At 44.3% G+C, this 14,584-nt stretch overlaps 1 protein-coding gene across 2 annotated transcripts in view; it reads right to left on the bottom strand.

Moving 5' to 3' along the window:
- The window catches only part of cers5 (ceramide synthase 5), a 36,820-nt gene that overhangs the window by 5,362 nt on the left and 16,874 nt on the right, over positions 1-14,584 (bottom strand). For both annotated transcript variants that reach the window (XR_004210111.1, XM_020471275.2), the window contains exons 2-8: positions 13,503-13,611; positions 12,138-12,268; positions 10,441-10,498; positions 10,291-10,341; positions 10,026-10,118; positions 4,164-4,292; positions 3,792-3,898 (exon numbers count right to left, since the gene is read on the bottom strand). Coding sequence is in view for 1 of the 2 variants with exons in the window: in XM_020471275.2 (XP_020326864.2) it covers positions 3,792-3,898; positions 4,164-4,292; positions 10,026-10,118; positions 10,291-10,341; positions 10,441-10,498; positions 12,138-12,268; positions 13,503-13,611 (678 nt within the window). In the remaining variant the exon portion in view is untranslated. The remainder of the gene's footprint in view (positions 1-3,791; positions 3,899-4,163; positions 4,293-10,025; positions 10,119-10,290; positions 10,342-10,440; positions 10,499-12,137; positions 12,269-13,502; positions 13,612-14,584) is intronic.

Raw genomic sequence — 14,584 nt, 5'->3', positions numbered from 1 at the left:
ACACACACACACACACACACACACACACACACACACACACACACACACACACACGGAGAGCAACCGGACAGCCATACTTAATCCATCCCCTACGAATGACACACATACATGTTTTTGGAGAGGTGCCCTGGCATACTGGCCAGCTCACTTCCTGACAGATTATATCCGTTTGACCTGGGATTCGAACTGGCAACCCTTCAGTTGTTAGCTCGCCTCTCTAACCGCTAGGCTTCCTGCCTACTTTATCTGCTTGGATAACATAAAAAACAGACCCTTTGCTATGAGACTCCAAATTGAACTCGGGTGCATCCTGTTTCCATTGATCATCCTTGAGATGTTTCTACAACTTGATTGGAGTCGACCTGTGGTAAATTCAAATGATTGGACATGATTTAGAAAGGCACACAACTGTATATATTAGGTCCCACAGATGACAGTGCATGTCAGAGCAAAAACCAAGCCATGAGGTTGAAGGAATTGTCTGTAGAGCTCAGAGACAAGATTGTGTCGAGGCACAGATCTGTGGAAGGGTAGCAAAAAAGTCAGCAGCATTGAAGGTCCCCAAGAACACAGTGGTCTCCATCATTCTTAAAAGGAAGAAGTTTGGAACCACCAAGAATCTTCCTAGAACTGGCCGCCCGGCCAAACTGAGCATTCAGGGGAGATGGGCCTTGGTCAGGAAGGTGACCAAGAATACGATGGTCACTCTGACAGAGCTTCAGAGTTCCTCTGTGGAGATGGGATAACCTTCCAGAAGGACAACCATCTCTGCAGCACTCCACCAATCAGACCTTTATGGTAGAGTGGCCAGACAGAAGCCACTCCTCAGTAAAAGGCACATGACAGCCCACTTGGAGTTTGCCAAAAGGCAGCTAGACTCTCAGACCATGAGAAATAAGATTCTCTGGTCTGATGAAACCAATATTGAACTATTTGGCCTGAATGCCAAGCGTCACATCTGGAGGAAACCTGGCACCATCCCTACGGTGAAGCATGGTGGTGGCAGCATCATGCTGTGGGGATGTTTTTCAGCAGCAGGGACTGGGAGTCTAGTCAGGATCGATGGAAAGATGAACAGAGCAAAGTACAGAGAGATCCTTGATGAAAACCTGCTCCAGAGCACTCAGGACCTCAGACTGGGGCAAAGGTTCACCCACCAACAGGACAACAACCCTAAGCACACAGCCAAGACAAGTCTCTGAATGTCCTTGAGTGGCCCAACCAGAGCCCGGACTTCAACCTGATCGAACATCTCTGGAGAGATTTGAAAATATCTGTGCAGTGACGCCCCCCATTAAACCTGACAGTGCTTGAGAGGATCTGCAGAGAATAATGTGAGGAACTCCCCAAACAAGCATTTCGCTACACTTGCAATAACATCTGCTAACCATGTGTATGTGACCATTAAAATTTGATTTGAAACACGTGTGCCAAGCTTGTAGCATCATACCCAACAAGACTTGAGGCTGTAATCACTGCCAAAGGTGCTTCAACAAAGTACTGAGTACTGAATCCATTCTAGAATAAGGGTGTAACGTAACTAAAAGTCAAGAGGTCTGAATACTCTTCCCGAATGCACTATAGTTCTGCTGAATGTTATTTAACCTTTAGTTAACCAGGAAGTCCCATTAACCAGGAAGTTTCCCAAGGGAGACCTGGCAGACAGACAAAGGCTAACCATAGAAGGCAGATGATAACCATAGAAGGCTGTGCTGCACTAACCATAGAGGGTAGATGGGTAACCATAGAGGGTAGATGGGTAACCATAGAGGGTAGATGGATAACCATAGAGGGTAGACGGGTAACCATAACCATAGAGGGTAGGTGGATAACCATAGAGGGTAGATGGGTAACCATAGAGGGTAGATGGGTAACCATAGAGGGTAGATGGGTAACCATAGAGGGTAGATGGGTAACCATAGAGGGTAGATGGGTAACCATAGAGGGTAGATGGGTAACCATAGAGGGCAGATGGATAACCATAGAGGGTAGATGGGTAACCATAGAGGGTAGATGGATAACCATAGAGGGTAGATGGATAACCATAGAGGGTAGATGGATAACCATAGAGGGTAGATGGATAACCATAGAGGGTAGATGGGTAACCATAACCCTAGAGGGTAGATGGATAACCATAGAGGGTAGATGGGTAACCATAGAGGGTAGATGGGTAACCATAACCCTAGAGGGTAGATGGATAACCATAGAGGGTAGATGGATAACCATAGAGGGTAGATGGATAACCATAGAGGGTAGGTGGATAACCATAGAGGGTAGATGGAAAACCATAGAGGGTAGATGGAAAACCATAGAGGGTAGATGGAAAACCATAGAGGGTAGATGGGTAAACTTGGAGGGTAGATGGGTAACCATAGAGGGTAGATGGGTAACCATAACCCTAGAGGGTAGATGGATAACCCTAGAGGGTAGATGGATAACCATACAGGGTAGGTGGATAACCATAGAGGGTAGGTGGATAACCATAGAGGGTAGATGGGTAACCATAGAGGGTAGATGGATAACCATAGAGGGTAGATGGATAACCATAGAGGGTAGATGGATAACCATAGAGGGTAGGTGGATAACCATAGAGGGTAGGTGGATAACCATAGAGGGTAGATGGGTAACCATAGAGGGTAGATGGATAACCATAGAGGGTAGATGGATAACCATAGAGGGTAGATGGATAACCATAGAGGGTAGATGGATAACCATAGAGGGTAGATGGATAACCATAGAGGGTAGATGGATAACCATAGAGGGTAGATGGATAACCATAGAGGGTAGATGGATAACCATAGAGGGTAGATGGGTAACCATAGAGGGTAGATGGGTAACCATAGAGGGTAGATGGGTAACCATAACCCTAGAGGGTAGATGGGTAACCATAGAGGGTAGATGGGTAACAATAACCCTAGAGGGTAGATGGGTAACCATAACCCTAGAGGGTAGATGGATAACCATAGAGGGTAGATGGGTAACCATAGAGGGTAGATGGGGTAACCATAGAGGGTAGATGATAACCATAGAGGGTAGATGGATAACCATAACCATAGAGGGTAGATGGATAACCATAGAGGGCAGATGGATAACCATAGAGGGTAGATGGATAACCATAGAGGGTAGATGGATAACCATAGAGGGTAGATGGATAACCATAGAGGGTAGATGGATAACCATAGAGGGTAGATGGATAACCATAGAGGGTAGATGGATAACCATAGAGGGTAGATGGATAACCATAACCGTAGAGGGTAGATGGATAACCATAACCCTAGAGGGTAGATGACAACCATAGAGGGTCACTAACAGTAGAGGGTAGATGACAACCATAGAGGGTCACTAACAGTAGAGGGTAGATGACAACCATAGAGGGTCACTAACAGTAGAGGGTAGATGACAACCATAGATGGTCACTAACAGTAGAGGGTAGATGACAACCATAGAGGGTCACTAACAGTAGAGGGTAGATGACAACCATAGAGGGTCATTAACCGTAGAGGGTAGATGACAACCATAGAGGGTCACTAACAGTAGAGGGTAGATGACAACCATAGTGGTTCACTAACCGTAGAGGGTAGATGACAACCATAGAGGGTCACTAACAGTAGAGGGTAGATGACAACCATAGAGGGTCACTAACAGTAGAGGGTAGATGACAACCATAGAGGGTCACTAACAGTAGAGGGTAGATGACAACCATAGAGGGTCATTAACCGTAGAGGGTAGATGACAACCATAGAGGGTCACTAACAGTAGAGGGTAGATGACAACCATAGTGGTTCACTAACCGTAGAGGGTAGATGACGAGCCGTGTGATGAAGAAGACTACTGCAAACAGAACAAACAGGAAGTCACACAAGCGCTGGTACTTGGCGTAGTTGGCCAGCTTGGCTGCCTGAAAAAGAGGAGTAGAAAAAGCTTGATATAATTGAATGTAACTACTAGTTTCTGTGTCTGACTGAATGTTCCATGTCACACCAGAAGTTCCTTCTTCATGAGAAATAAGACATTCCAGTATCCACACTGGCATATCACTGAAAATGCATGGCCAACTCATTCTAAGTAGTATGCTAGTTTGTAAATGTGGACACTGGAACTGAGCCTGTGTGTGTGTGTGTGTGTGTGTGTGTGTGTGTGTGTGTGTGTCCATACCCACTGACCTCCAGTATGAAGTCTGATGCATCGTGGACACACATCACCAGGCTCCCGACACGTAGCATGTTGTTAGCGTAGGAGAAACTGATCAGGCTCACTGTTGCTAGGTGATGGATGAACATGATGGGAAAGTCCTGCAATTCAACAAGGAACCAGGAGGAGGTTACCACAGCAACTGGGTCATAACGAACCAGGAGGTTACCACAGCAACTGGGTCCTAAAGAACCAGGAGGAGGTTACCACATCAACTGGGTCATAACGAACCAGGAGGAGGTTACCACAGCAACTGGGTCATAATGAACCAGGAGGAGGTTACCACAGTAACTGGGTCATAACGAACCAGGAGGAGGTTACCACAGCAACTGGGTCATAACGAACCAGGAGGAGGTTACCACAGCAACTGGGTCATAACGAACCAGGAGGAGGTTGTCACAGCAACTGGGTCATTATGGAAATGTTTCAGGGAAATTCTGGAATACTGTTAGATATTGGATGCAGATAGACATTTATATGTTGCGTTAAAACGGCAGAAATGATTTATAGGAGCTCCCTATAATAACTGGTAAATAATCTGACTTCCTAGTTTACCTCTTATGAACCTCGATGTCTGGTTCTCACGATCTATCAGAAAATCAATAACTGGAGGAAAATGATACTTGGAAGTGTGGCAACTCGAGACTACTCTCTGTATGGAAAACTAGGAGTTGTGTACTTTCACATGACCTCCTCTTCTACAGTAACAGTAAGACATGATCTACTCTTTTACAGTAAGACACAACCTACTCTTCTACAGTAAGACATGATCTACTATTTTACAGTAAGACACGACCTACTCTTCTACAGTAAGACATGACCTACTCTTCTACAGTAAGACACGACCTACTCTTCTACAGTAAGACATGACCTACTCTTCTACAGTAAGACACAACCTACTCTTCTACAGTAAGACACGACCTACTCTTCTACAGTAAGACATGACCTACTCTTCTACAGTAAGACATGACCTACTCTTCTACAGTAAGACATGACCTAATCTTCTACAGTAACCGTAAGAGATGATCTACTCTTTTACAGTAAGACATGATCTACTCTTTTACAGTAAGACATGACTTACTCTTTTACAGTAAGACATGACTTACTCTTTTACAGTAAGACATGACCTACTCTTCTACAGTAAGACATGACTTACTCTTCTACAGTAAGACATGATCTACTCGTCTACAGTAAGACATGACTTACTCTTCTACAGTAAGACATGATCTACTTGTCTACAGTAACAGTAAGACATGATCTACTCGTCTACAGTAAGACACAACCTACTCTTCTACAGTAAGACATGATCTACTATTTTACAGTAAGACACGACCTACTCTTCTACAGTAAGACATGATCTACTATTTTACAGTAAGACACAACCTACTCTTCTACAGTAAGACATGACCTACTCTTCTACAGTAAGACATGACTTACTCTTCTACAGTAAGACATGACTTACTCTTCTACAGTAAGACATTATCTACTCTTCTACAGTAAGACATGACCTAATCTTCTACAGTAACCGTAAGAGATGATCTACCCTTCTACAGTAAGACATGATCTACTCTTCTACAGTAACAGTAAGACATGATCTACTCTTCTACAGTAACAGTAAGACATGATCTACTCTTCTACAGTAACAGTAAGACACAGAAACAGACAGGGAGCACTGTAAGCCAAGGTCAGAGATGAACACTTTGAAGCAACGACACTAAAATAAACAGTCTATGACTCTGTCACACTGAGGACATGTCCAGTGACAGCTACAATGACCAGACAAACTGACAGCTACAATGACTAAAACACTCCCTCCACGTCCTGATGATGATGAAGCATTTACTGTATCCTACCCGTCTACATATTTGACTTATCTGGCACTTCCTGGTTAAACTGCTCCCTTCCTGATCACATCAAATACAAATAATGACTTGCGATAATTCAATAAGTCTGAGAAACAGAAAGAGACTGGTTCTAGAACTCCTTTCTGATTCTTCTGTACTTCAGCATAACAAAAACAGGGCCTACATTCACTTCCACTACTATTCACAAGACAGCAAAGTGCTTTGAAAAAAAATCTTAGTCTTACAGTATCTTTGTAAAGTATTCATAGCCCTTACCGCTTATTCTAAAATGGATTAAAAAAATAATAATCCTCGGCAATCTACACACAATACCCCATAATGACAAAGCGTAAACAGTTTTTTACATCTGAAATACCTTATTTACATAAGTATTCAGACCCTTTGCTAAGAGACTCGAAATTGAGCTCAGGTGCATCCTGTTTCCATTGATCATCCTTGAGATGTCTCTACAACTTGGTTGGAGTCCACCTGTGGTAAATTCTATTGATTGGACATGATTTGGAAAGGCACACACCTGTCTATATAACGCTCCACATTGACAGTGCATGTCAGAGCAAAAACCAAGCCATGAGGTTGAAGGAATTGTCCATAGCGCTCCGAGACAGGATTGTGTCGAGGCACCGATCTGGTGAAGGGTACCAAAAAATGTCAGCAGCATTGAAGGTCCCCAAGAACCCAGTTGCGATCATTGCCATCATTCATCCATCATTCTTAAATGGAAGAAGTTTGGAACCACCAAGACTCTTTTTAGAGCTGGCCGCCCAGCCAAACTGAGCAATTAGGGGAGAAGGGCCTTTGTCAGAGAGGTGACCAAGAACCAGATGATCACTCTGATAGAGCGCTTCAGTTCCTCTGTGGAGATGGGAGAACCTTCCAGAAGGACAACTCTACCATAAAGCAATCAGGCCTTTATGGCAGAGTGGCCAGACGGAAGCCACTTTTCAGTAAAAGGCACATGGTTGTCGGCTTGGAGTTTGTCAAAAGGCACCTAAAGACTCTCAGACATTGAGAAACAAAATTCTCTGGTGTCAGGAAAACCTGGCACCATCCCTACGGTGAAGCATGGTAGTGGCAGCATCATGCTGTGGGGATGTTTTCCACCATCCCTACGGTGAAGCATGGTAGTGGCAGCATCATGCTGTGGGGATGTTTTCCACCATCCCTACGGTGAAGCATGGTAGTGGCAGCATCATGCTGTGGGGATGTTTTCCACCATCCCTACGGTGAAGCATGGTAGTGGCAGCATCATGCTGTGGGGATGTTTTCCACCATCCCTACGGTGAAGCATGGTAGTGGAAGCATCATGCTGTGGGGATGTTTTCCACCATCCCTACGGTGAAGCATGGTAGTGGCAGCATCATGCTGTGGGGATGTTTTCCACCATCCCTACGGTGAAGCATGGTAGTGGCAGCATCATGCTGTGGGGATGTTTTCCACCATCCCTACGGTGAAGCATGGTAGTGGCAGCATCATGCTGTGGGGATGTTTTCCACCATCCCTACGGTGAAGCATGGTAGTGGCAGCATCATGCTGTGGGGATGTTTTCCACCATCCCTACGGTGAAGCATGGTAGTGGCAGCATCATGCTGTGGGGATGTTTTTCAGCAGCAGGGACTGGGAGAATTGTCAGGATCGAGGCGAAGATGAACGGAGCAAAGTACAGAGGGATTCTTGATGAAAACCTGCTCCAGAGAGCTCAGCACCTCAGACTGGGACGAAGGTTTATTTTTTATTTATTTTTTATTTCACCTTTATTTAACCAGGTAGGCAAGTTGAGAACAAATTCTCATTTACAATTGCGACCTGGCCAAGATAAAGCAAAGCAGTTCGACACATACAACGACACAGAGTTACACATGGAGTAAAACAAACATACAGTCAATAATACAGTATAAACAAGTCTATATACAATGTGAGCAAATGAGGTGAGAAGGGAGGTAAAGGCAAAAAAAAGTCCATGGTGGCAAAGTAAATACAATATAGCAAGTAAAACACTGGAATGGTTGATTTGCAATGGAAGAATGTGCAAAGTAGAAATAAAAATAATGGGGTGCAAAGGAGCAAAATAAATAAATAAATAAAATAAATACAGTAGGGAAAGAGGTAGTTGTTTGGGATAAATTATAGGTGGGCTATGTACAGGTGCAGTAATCTGTGAGCTGCTCTGACAGTTGGTGCTTAAAGCTAGTGAGGGAGATAAGTGTTTCCAGTTTCAGAGATTTTTGTAGTTCGTTCCGGTCATTGGCAGCAGAGAACTGGAAGGAGAGGCGGCCAAAGAAATAATTGGTTTTGGGGGTGACCAGAGAGATATACCTGCTGGAGCGCGTGCTACAGGTGGGTGATGCTATGGTGACCAGCGAGCTGAGATAAGGGGGGACTTTACCTAGCAGGGTCTTGTAGATGACATGGAGCCAGTGGGTTTGGCGAAGAGTATGAAGCGAGGGCCAGCCAACGAGAGCGTACAGGTCGTAATGGTGGGTAGTATATGGGGCTTTGGTGACAAAACGGATTGCACTGTGATAGACTGCATCCAATTTGTTGAGTAGGGTATTGGAGGCTATTTTGTAAATGACATCGCCAAAGTTGAGGATTGGTAGGATGGTCAGTTTTACAAGGGTATGTTTGGCAGCATGAGTGAAGGATGCTTTGTTGCGAAATAGGAAGCCAATTCTAGATTTAACTTTGGATTGGAGATGTTTGATGTGGGTCTGGAAGGAGAGTTTACAGTCTAACCAGACACCTAGGTATTTGTAGTTGTCCACGTATTCTAAGTCAGAGCCGTCCAGAGTAGTGATGTTGGACAGGTGCAGGCAGCGATCGGTTGAAGAGCATGCATTTAGTTTTACTTGTATTTAAGAGCAATTGGAGGCCACGGAAGGAGAGTTGTATGGCATTGAAGCTTGCCTGGAGGGTTGTTAACACAGTGTCCAAAGAAGGGCCAGAAGTATACAGAATGTTCATACAGAAGGTTCACCTTCCAACAGGACAAAGAGCCTAAGCACACAGCCAAGACAACGCAGGAGTGGCTTCGGGACAAGTCTCTGAATGTCCTTGAGTGGCACAGTCAGAGCCCGGACCTGAACCAGATCGAACATCTCCGGAGAGACCTGAAAATAGCTGTGCAGCAATGCTCCCCATCCAACCTGACAGAGCTTGAGAGGATCTGCAGAGAAGAATGGGAGAAACTCCCCAAAAACAGGTGTGCCAAGCTTGTAGCGTCATACCCAAGAAGACTCAAGGCTGTAATTACTGCCAAAGGGGCTTCAACAAAGTACTGAGTAAAGGGTCTGAATACTTATGTAAATGTAATATTTCAGTTTTTTATTTTTTATAAATTAGCAAACATTTCTAATAACCTGTTTTTGCTTTGTCATTATGGGGTATTGTGATGTCATTATGGGGTATTGTGATGTCATTATGGGGTATTCTGTGTAGATTGAAGAGGGGAAAAAAATATTGAATCTATTTTAGAATAAGGCTGTAACATAACATTTTGAAAAAGTCAAGGGGTCTGAATACTTCCCGAATGCACTGTAATCTTAATCTCAGTCTTACAAACTCCAACATAGCTTTAGCCTTATCCAAACCCGGCCAGATTTACTTGACCACATGGAATCCATGATGGAATTTGAATAATTCTATTAAGGACCGGGACATTCTATCCTAATATCACATAACTATAAATCCTGTCCCCTGTGTTGGAACTAGGCATTTAGAGGTTAAACTAACAGCATTTCTGAGCAGAACCCATGCAACCTTTCATAATGAGTCATACTAAACTGCTCTAATCCAGTGGAATCAACTACATCCCTACACCTGACCTGTATTTCACAACAGAAAGAAATATCTCGGCATACTTAGTAGTTTGTTTTTACATCTAGAGGCCAGTCTTTCTCCCCTTTCAAGTAGCGCTGTGTGTGTGTGTGTGTACGTTCCCATCAAACAGACAGCATCTGTTGCCCGTCTCACCTTGCGTTTGATGTCAGTAAACTGAGAGAACATGAGGGACCAGTAGAAGCCCAGCTCAGTCACATAGTAGTGGTACAGGCCTGGGGTCAGGACCTGTTAGATACCAACAGGGACCAAGACAGACAGGGTTTTTGTTGATACGAATAAAGACATTATTGAACATGTATACCATACTGTTGTCTTCTTGTACCCTCCTGGGTTTACTAGGAAGTACTCTATCATTCCAAAATAGTTCCAACCAAATAAAGAGGCTGTGTAACATCACCTGGTAGGGGTAGTTGTACCAGCAGTGGGGTGTATCCCACATCCATGGGCACTGTACAACACAGACAAACACAGTCAGTCTCAATTCAGTACACCACTGTTACATCAATAGGAAAAATGTCAATATACACACAATCACCACAAATCTCACCTGCCATAGAAAACGAATGCCATAGGTAAATATGCACAGATAAAATGTAGACCTCCACCTGTAACACATGACAGGGCTGGGGTCAGAAAGAACAATAGACTGTAAACTCCACCTGTAACACATGACAGGGCTGGGGTCAGACAGAACTATAGACTGTAAACTCCACCTGTAATACATGACAGGGCTGGGGTCAGAAAGAACAATAGACTGTAAACTCCACCTGTAATACATGACAGGGCTGGGGTCAGACAGAACAATGGACTGTAAACTCCACCTGTAATACATGACAGGGCTGGGGTCAGACAGAACAATAGACTGTAAACTCCACCTGTAACACATGACAGGGCTGGGGTCAGACAGAACAATAGACTGTAAACTCCACCTGTAACACATGACAGGGCTGGGGTCAGACAGAACAATAGACTGTAAACTCCACCTGTAACACATGACAGGGCTGGGGTCAGAAAGAACAATAGACTGTAAACTCCACCTGTAATACATGACAGGGCTGGGGTCAGACAGAACAATAGACTGTAAACTCCACCTGTAACACATGACAGGGCTGGGGTCAGACAGAACTATAGACTGTAAACTCCACCTGTAACACATGACAGGGCTGGGGTCAGACAGAACAATAGACTGTAAACTCCACCTGTAATACATGACAGGGCTGGGGTCAGACAGAACAATAGACTGTAAACTCCACCTGTAACACATGACAGGGCTGGGGTCAGACAGAACAATAGACTGTAAACTCCACCTGTAATACATGACAGGGCTGGGGTCAGACAGAACAATGGACTGTAAAAGAATGCGTGTCTCCGTCTCTGACCTTGCATGCACTTCATAATTACACACATCCTGATGAATCATGTATTGTAGTCAGTGATAGAACAAAGCCAGTAGTAATGACAGTAGTCAGATTCATTTACAAATTAGACCGCCACACACACACACACCACATAACAACGTGTGCACAATCCCACAGAGGTCAAGGGCAAACTCATTAGTCAATAAGACTAGATGTTATAGCCTATGATGTGACCCTACATGTTCTGTACTGGGTTTGATAACCTACATGTCCTGTACTGGGTTTGAAAACCTACATGTCCTGTACTGGGTTTGATAACCTACATGTCCTGTACTGGGTTTGATAACCTACATGTCCTGTACTGGGTTTGATAACCTACATGTTCTGTACTGGGTTTGATAACCTACATGTTCTGTACTGGGTTTGATAACCTACATGTTCTGTACCTGGTTTGATAACCTACATGTCCTGTACTGGGTTTGATAACCTACATGTTCTGTACCTGGTTTGATAACCTACATGTCCTGTACTGGGTTTGATAACCTACATGTACTGGGTTTGATAACCTACATGTCCTGTACCTGGTTTGATAACCTACATGTACTGGGTTTAATAGCATAGATGTCCTGTACTGGGTTTGATAACCTACATGTCCTGTACTGGGTTTGATAACCTACATGTACTGGGTTTAATAACCTACATGTCCTGTTCTGGGTTTGATAACCTACATGTTCTGGGTTTGATAACATACATGCTCTCACAGAACTTGGTGAGTATGCTGGGTTTGATAACCCACATGCTCTCACAGAACTTGGTGAGTATGCTGGGTTTGATAACCCACATGCTCTCACAGAACTTGGTGAGTATGCTGGGTTTGATAACCTACATGCTCTCACAGAACTTGGTGAGTACGCTGGGTTTGTCCTGGTTGCGTCTGTGTCTGAACCATTGCTGAACCTTCCTCACATCCCAGTCCAACTGCTTAGATAAGCCATCCAGGTGTCGCCAGTCTGGGCACTGTGGGAGTGAGAGAGAGACAAGGGGGAGGGAGAGAGAGTGAGAGAGAGACAAGGGGGAGTGAGAGAGAGACAAGGGGGAGTGAGAGAGAGACAAGGGGGAGGGAGAGAGAGACAAGGGGGAGTGAGAGAGAGACAAGTTGGAGTGAGAGAGAGACAAGGGGGAGTGAGAGAGAGACAAGGGGGAGTGAGAGAGAGACAAGGGGGAGGGAGAGAGAGACAATGGGGCATAGAGAGGGAGAAAGAGGGAGAGAGAGACAATGGGGCATAGAGAGGGAGAAAGAGGGAGAGAGAGAGAGAGATCGGAGAAAGTATGACTAACAAAGGAAACTCAACACAGAAATTTCCTTTAAAACAAAGGCATTCCTGGTCCACCAACACATCACAAGACATTACATCAGATGACAGGCCTAGGTCATAAGAGTATGATTTATGAGGGAGAATAGGAGGAAGGAGGAAGAGACGGATTCAGAGAGTGAGGCGGTTGAGATTTGGACAGGTGGGAGGGTGGGGGCATTAGAGGAGACTGACAGCACTTATTGTTCTTCAAGAGGAAATTATTTTCACAGCTCACAACTTAAGAGACAAGAGAATGACACGTCATCTAGGATAATTTTCACCAAATTCCTATGTTTTCCATTAAATAATTCCCACCTTGGAATTTAGGGAAAGTTACTGGAATTGTACAACTTAGACAGGAGAGAGAGATGAAAGGAAGAGGAGCAGGAAGGAGGAAGAAATAAATGAAGAACTAAGGCATGTGAGACCAGTATAGTTTAGTATTGTGTAAGACCGCTGCATGGATGCGTGACAAGAGACAATAGGAGACAAAGGACAGCTGACAGACAAACAGTTCAATAATTTCCTTGTATCTAGTGTGGGTGGGTGTGTGGTGTGTGAGGGTAGCGTACCTTTGTGATGTGTGTGTGGAATCGAGCTCACATGTGAAATAGATGTTAACACTGTAAAAACCTAATCTAATACCTTATTTGTGTGTGTGTGTGTGTGTGTGTGTGTGTGTGTGTGTGTGTGTGTGTGTGTGTGTGTGTGTGTGTGTGTGTGTGTGTGTGTGACAGGGAGTGTACCTTTGATAGATGTAAACACCTCTAATACCTTATTTGTGTGTGTGTGTGTGTGTGTGTGTGTGTGTGTGTGTGTGACAGCGAGTGTACCTTTGATAGATGTAAACACCTCTAATACCTTATTTGTGTGTGTGTGTGTGTGTGTGTGTGTACCTTTGTGATGGATGTAAACACCTTCTCCAGGACAGGGTTGGGTGTGGCTCGCCAGTGGACTGAGGTCGCGTGGATATGCAAGAGGAAGGCACATGGTCTGGCTATGAACCTGAAGGAAAACCAGCAGTGAAAGACGATCTCTTTCTTATTGCTATTAGCTGTATACAGGGCATTTTGTTTCCACATTTTGTTACGTTATAGCCTTATTCTAAAATTGATTTATTTTTATTTTTATATTCCTCAATCTACACACAATAACCAATATTGACAAAGCATTGTTTTTATATGTTAGCAAATGTATAAAAAATACAAAACAGAAATACCTTATTTACCTACTGTAAGTATTCAGACCATTTGCTATGAGACACGAAATTAAGCTCAGTTGCATCCTGTTTCTATTAATCATCCTTCAGATGCTTCTACAACTTGACTAAAGTCCACCTGTGGTAAATTCAAATGATTGGACATGATTTGAAAAGGCAAACACCTGTCTATATAAGGTCCCACAGTTGACAGTGCATGTCAGAGAAAAAGCATCAGATGCTGCAAGAAATTGCTGCAAGAACCCGATGGTCACTCTGACAGAGCTCCAGAGTTCCTCTGTGGAGATGGAAGAACCTTCCAAAAAGACAACCATCTCTGCAGCACTCCACCTATCAGGCCTTTATGGTAGAGTGGCCAGATGGAAGCCACTCCTCAGTAAAAGGCACATGACAGACCGCTTGGAGTTAGCCAAAAGGCACCTAAAGGACTCTCAGACCACGATTGAACTCTTTGGCCTGAATGCCAAGCGTCACATCTGGGGGAAACCAGGCACTGCTCATTACCTGGCCAATACCATCCTTACGGTGAAGCATGGTGGTGGCAGTATCATGCTGTGGGTATGTTTTTCAGCGGCAGGGACTGGGAGACTGGTTTCGGAACAAGTCTCTGAATGTCCTTGAGTGGGCCAGCCAGTGTCCGTCTTGAACCCGATCGAACATCTCTGAAAATAGCTGTGCAGCAACGCTCCCCCTTCCAACATGACAAGAGCTGGAAGAATGGGAGAAACTCTGCAAATACAGGTGCCAAGCTTGTAGCGT

This window comes from Oncorhynchus kisutch, linkage group LG5, assembly GCF_002021735.2.
Source record: "Oncorhynchus kisutch isolate 150728-3 linkage group LG5, Okis_V2, whole genome shotgun sequence".
NCBI lineage: Eukaryota > Metazoa > Chordata > Actinopteri > Salmoniformes > Salmonidae > Oncorhynchus > Oncorhynchus kisutch.
Note: the sequence above shows the minus strand (reverse complement) of the source record. Positions and strands in the feature narration are given on the sequence as shown.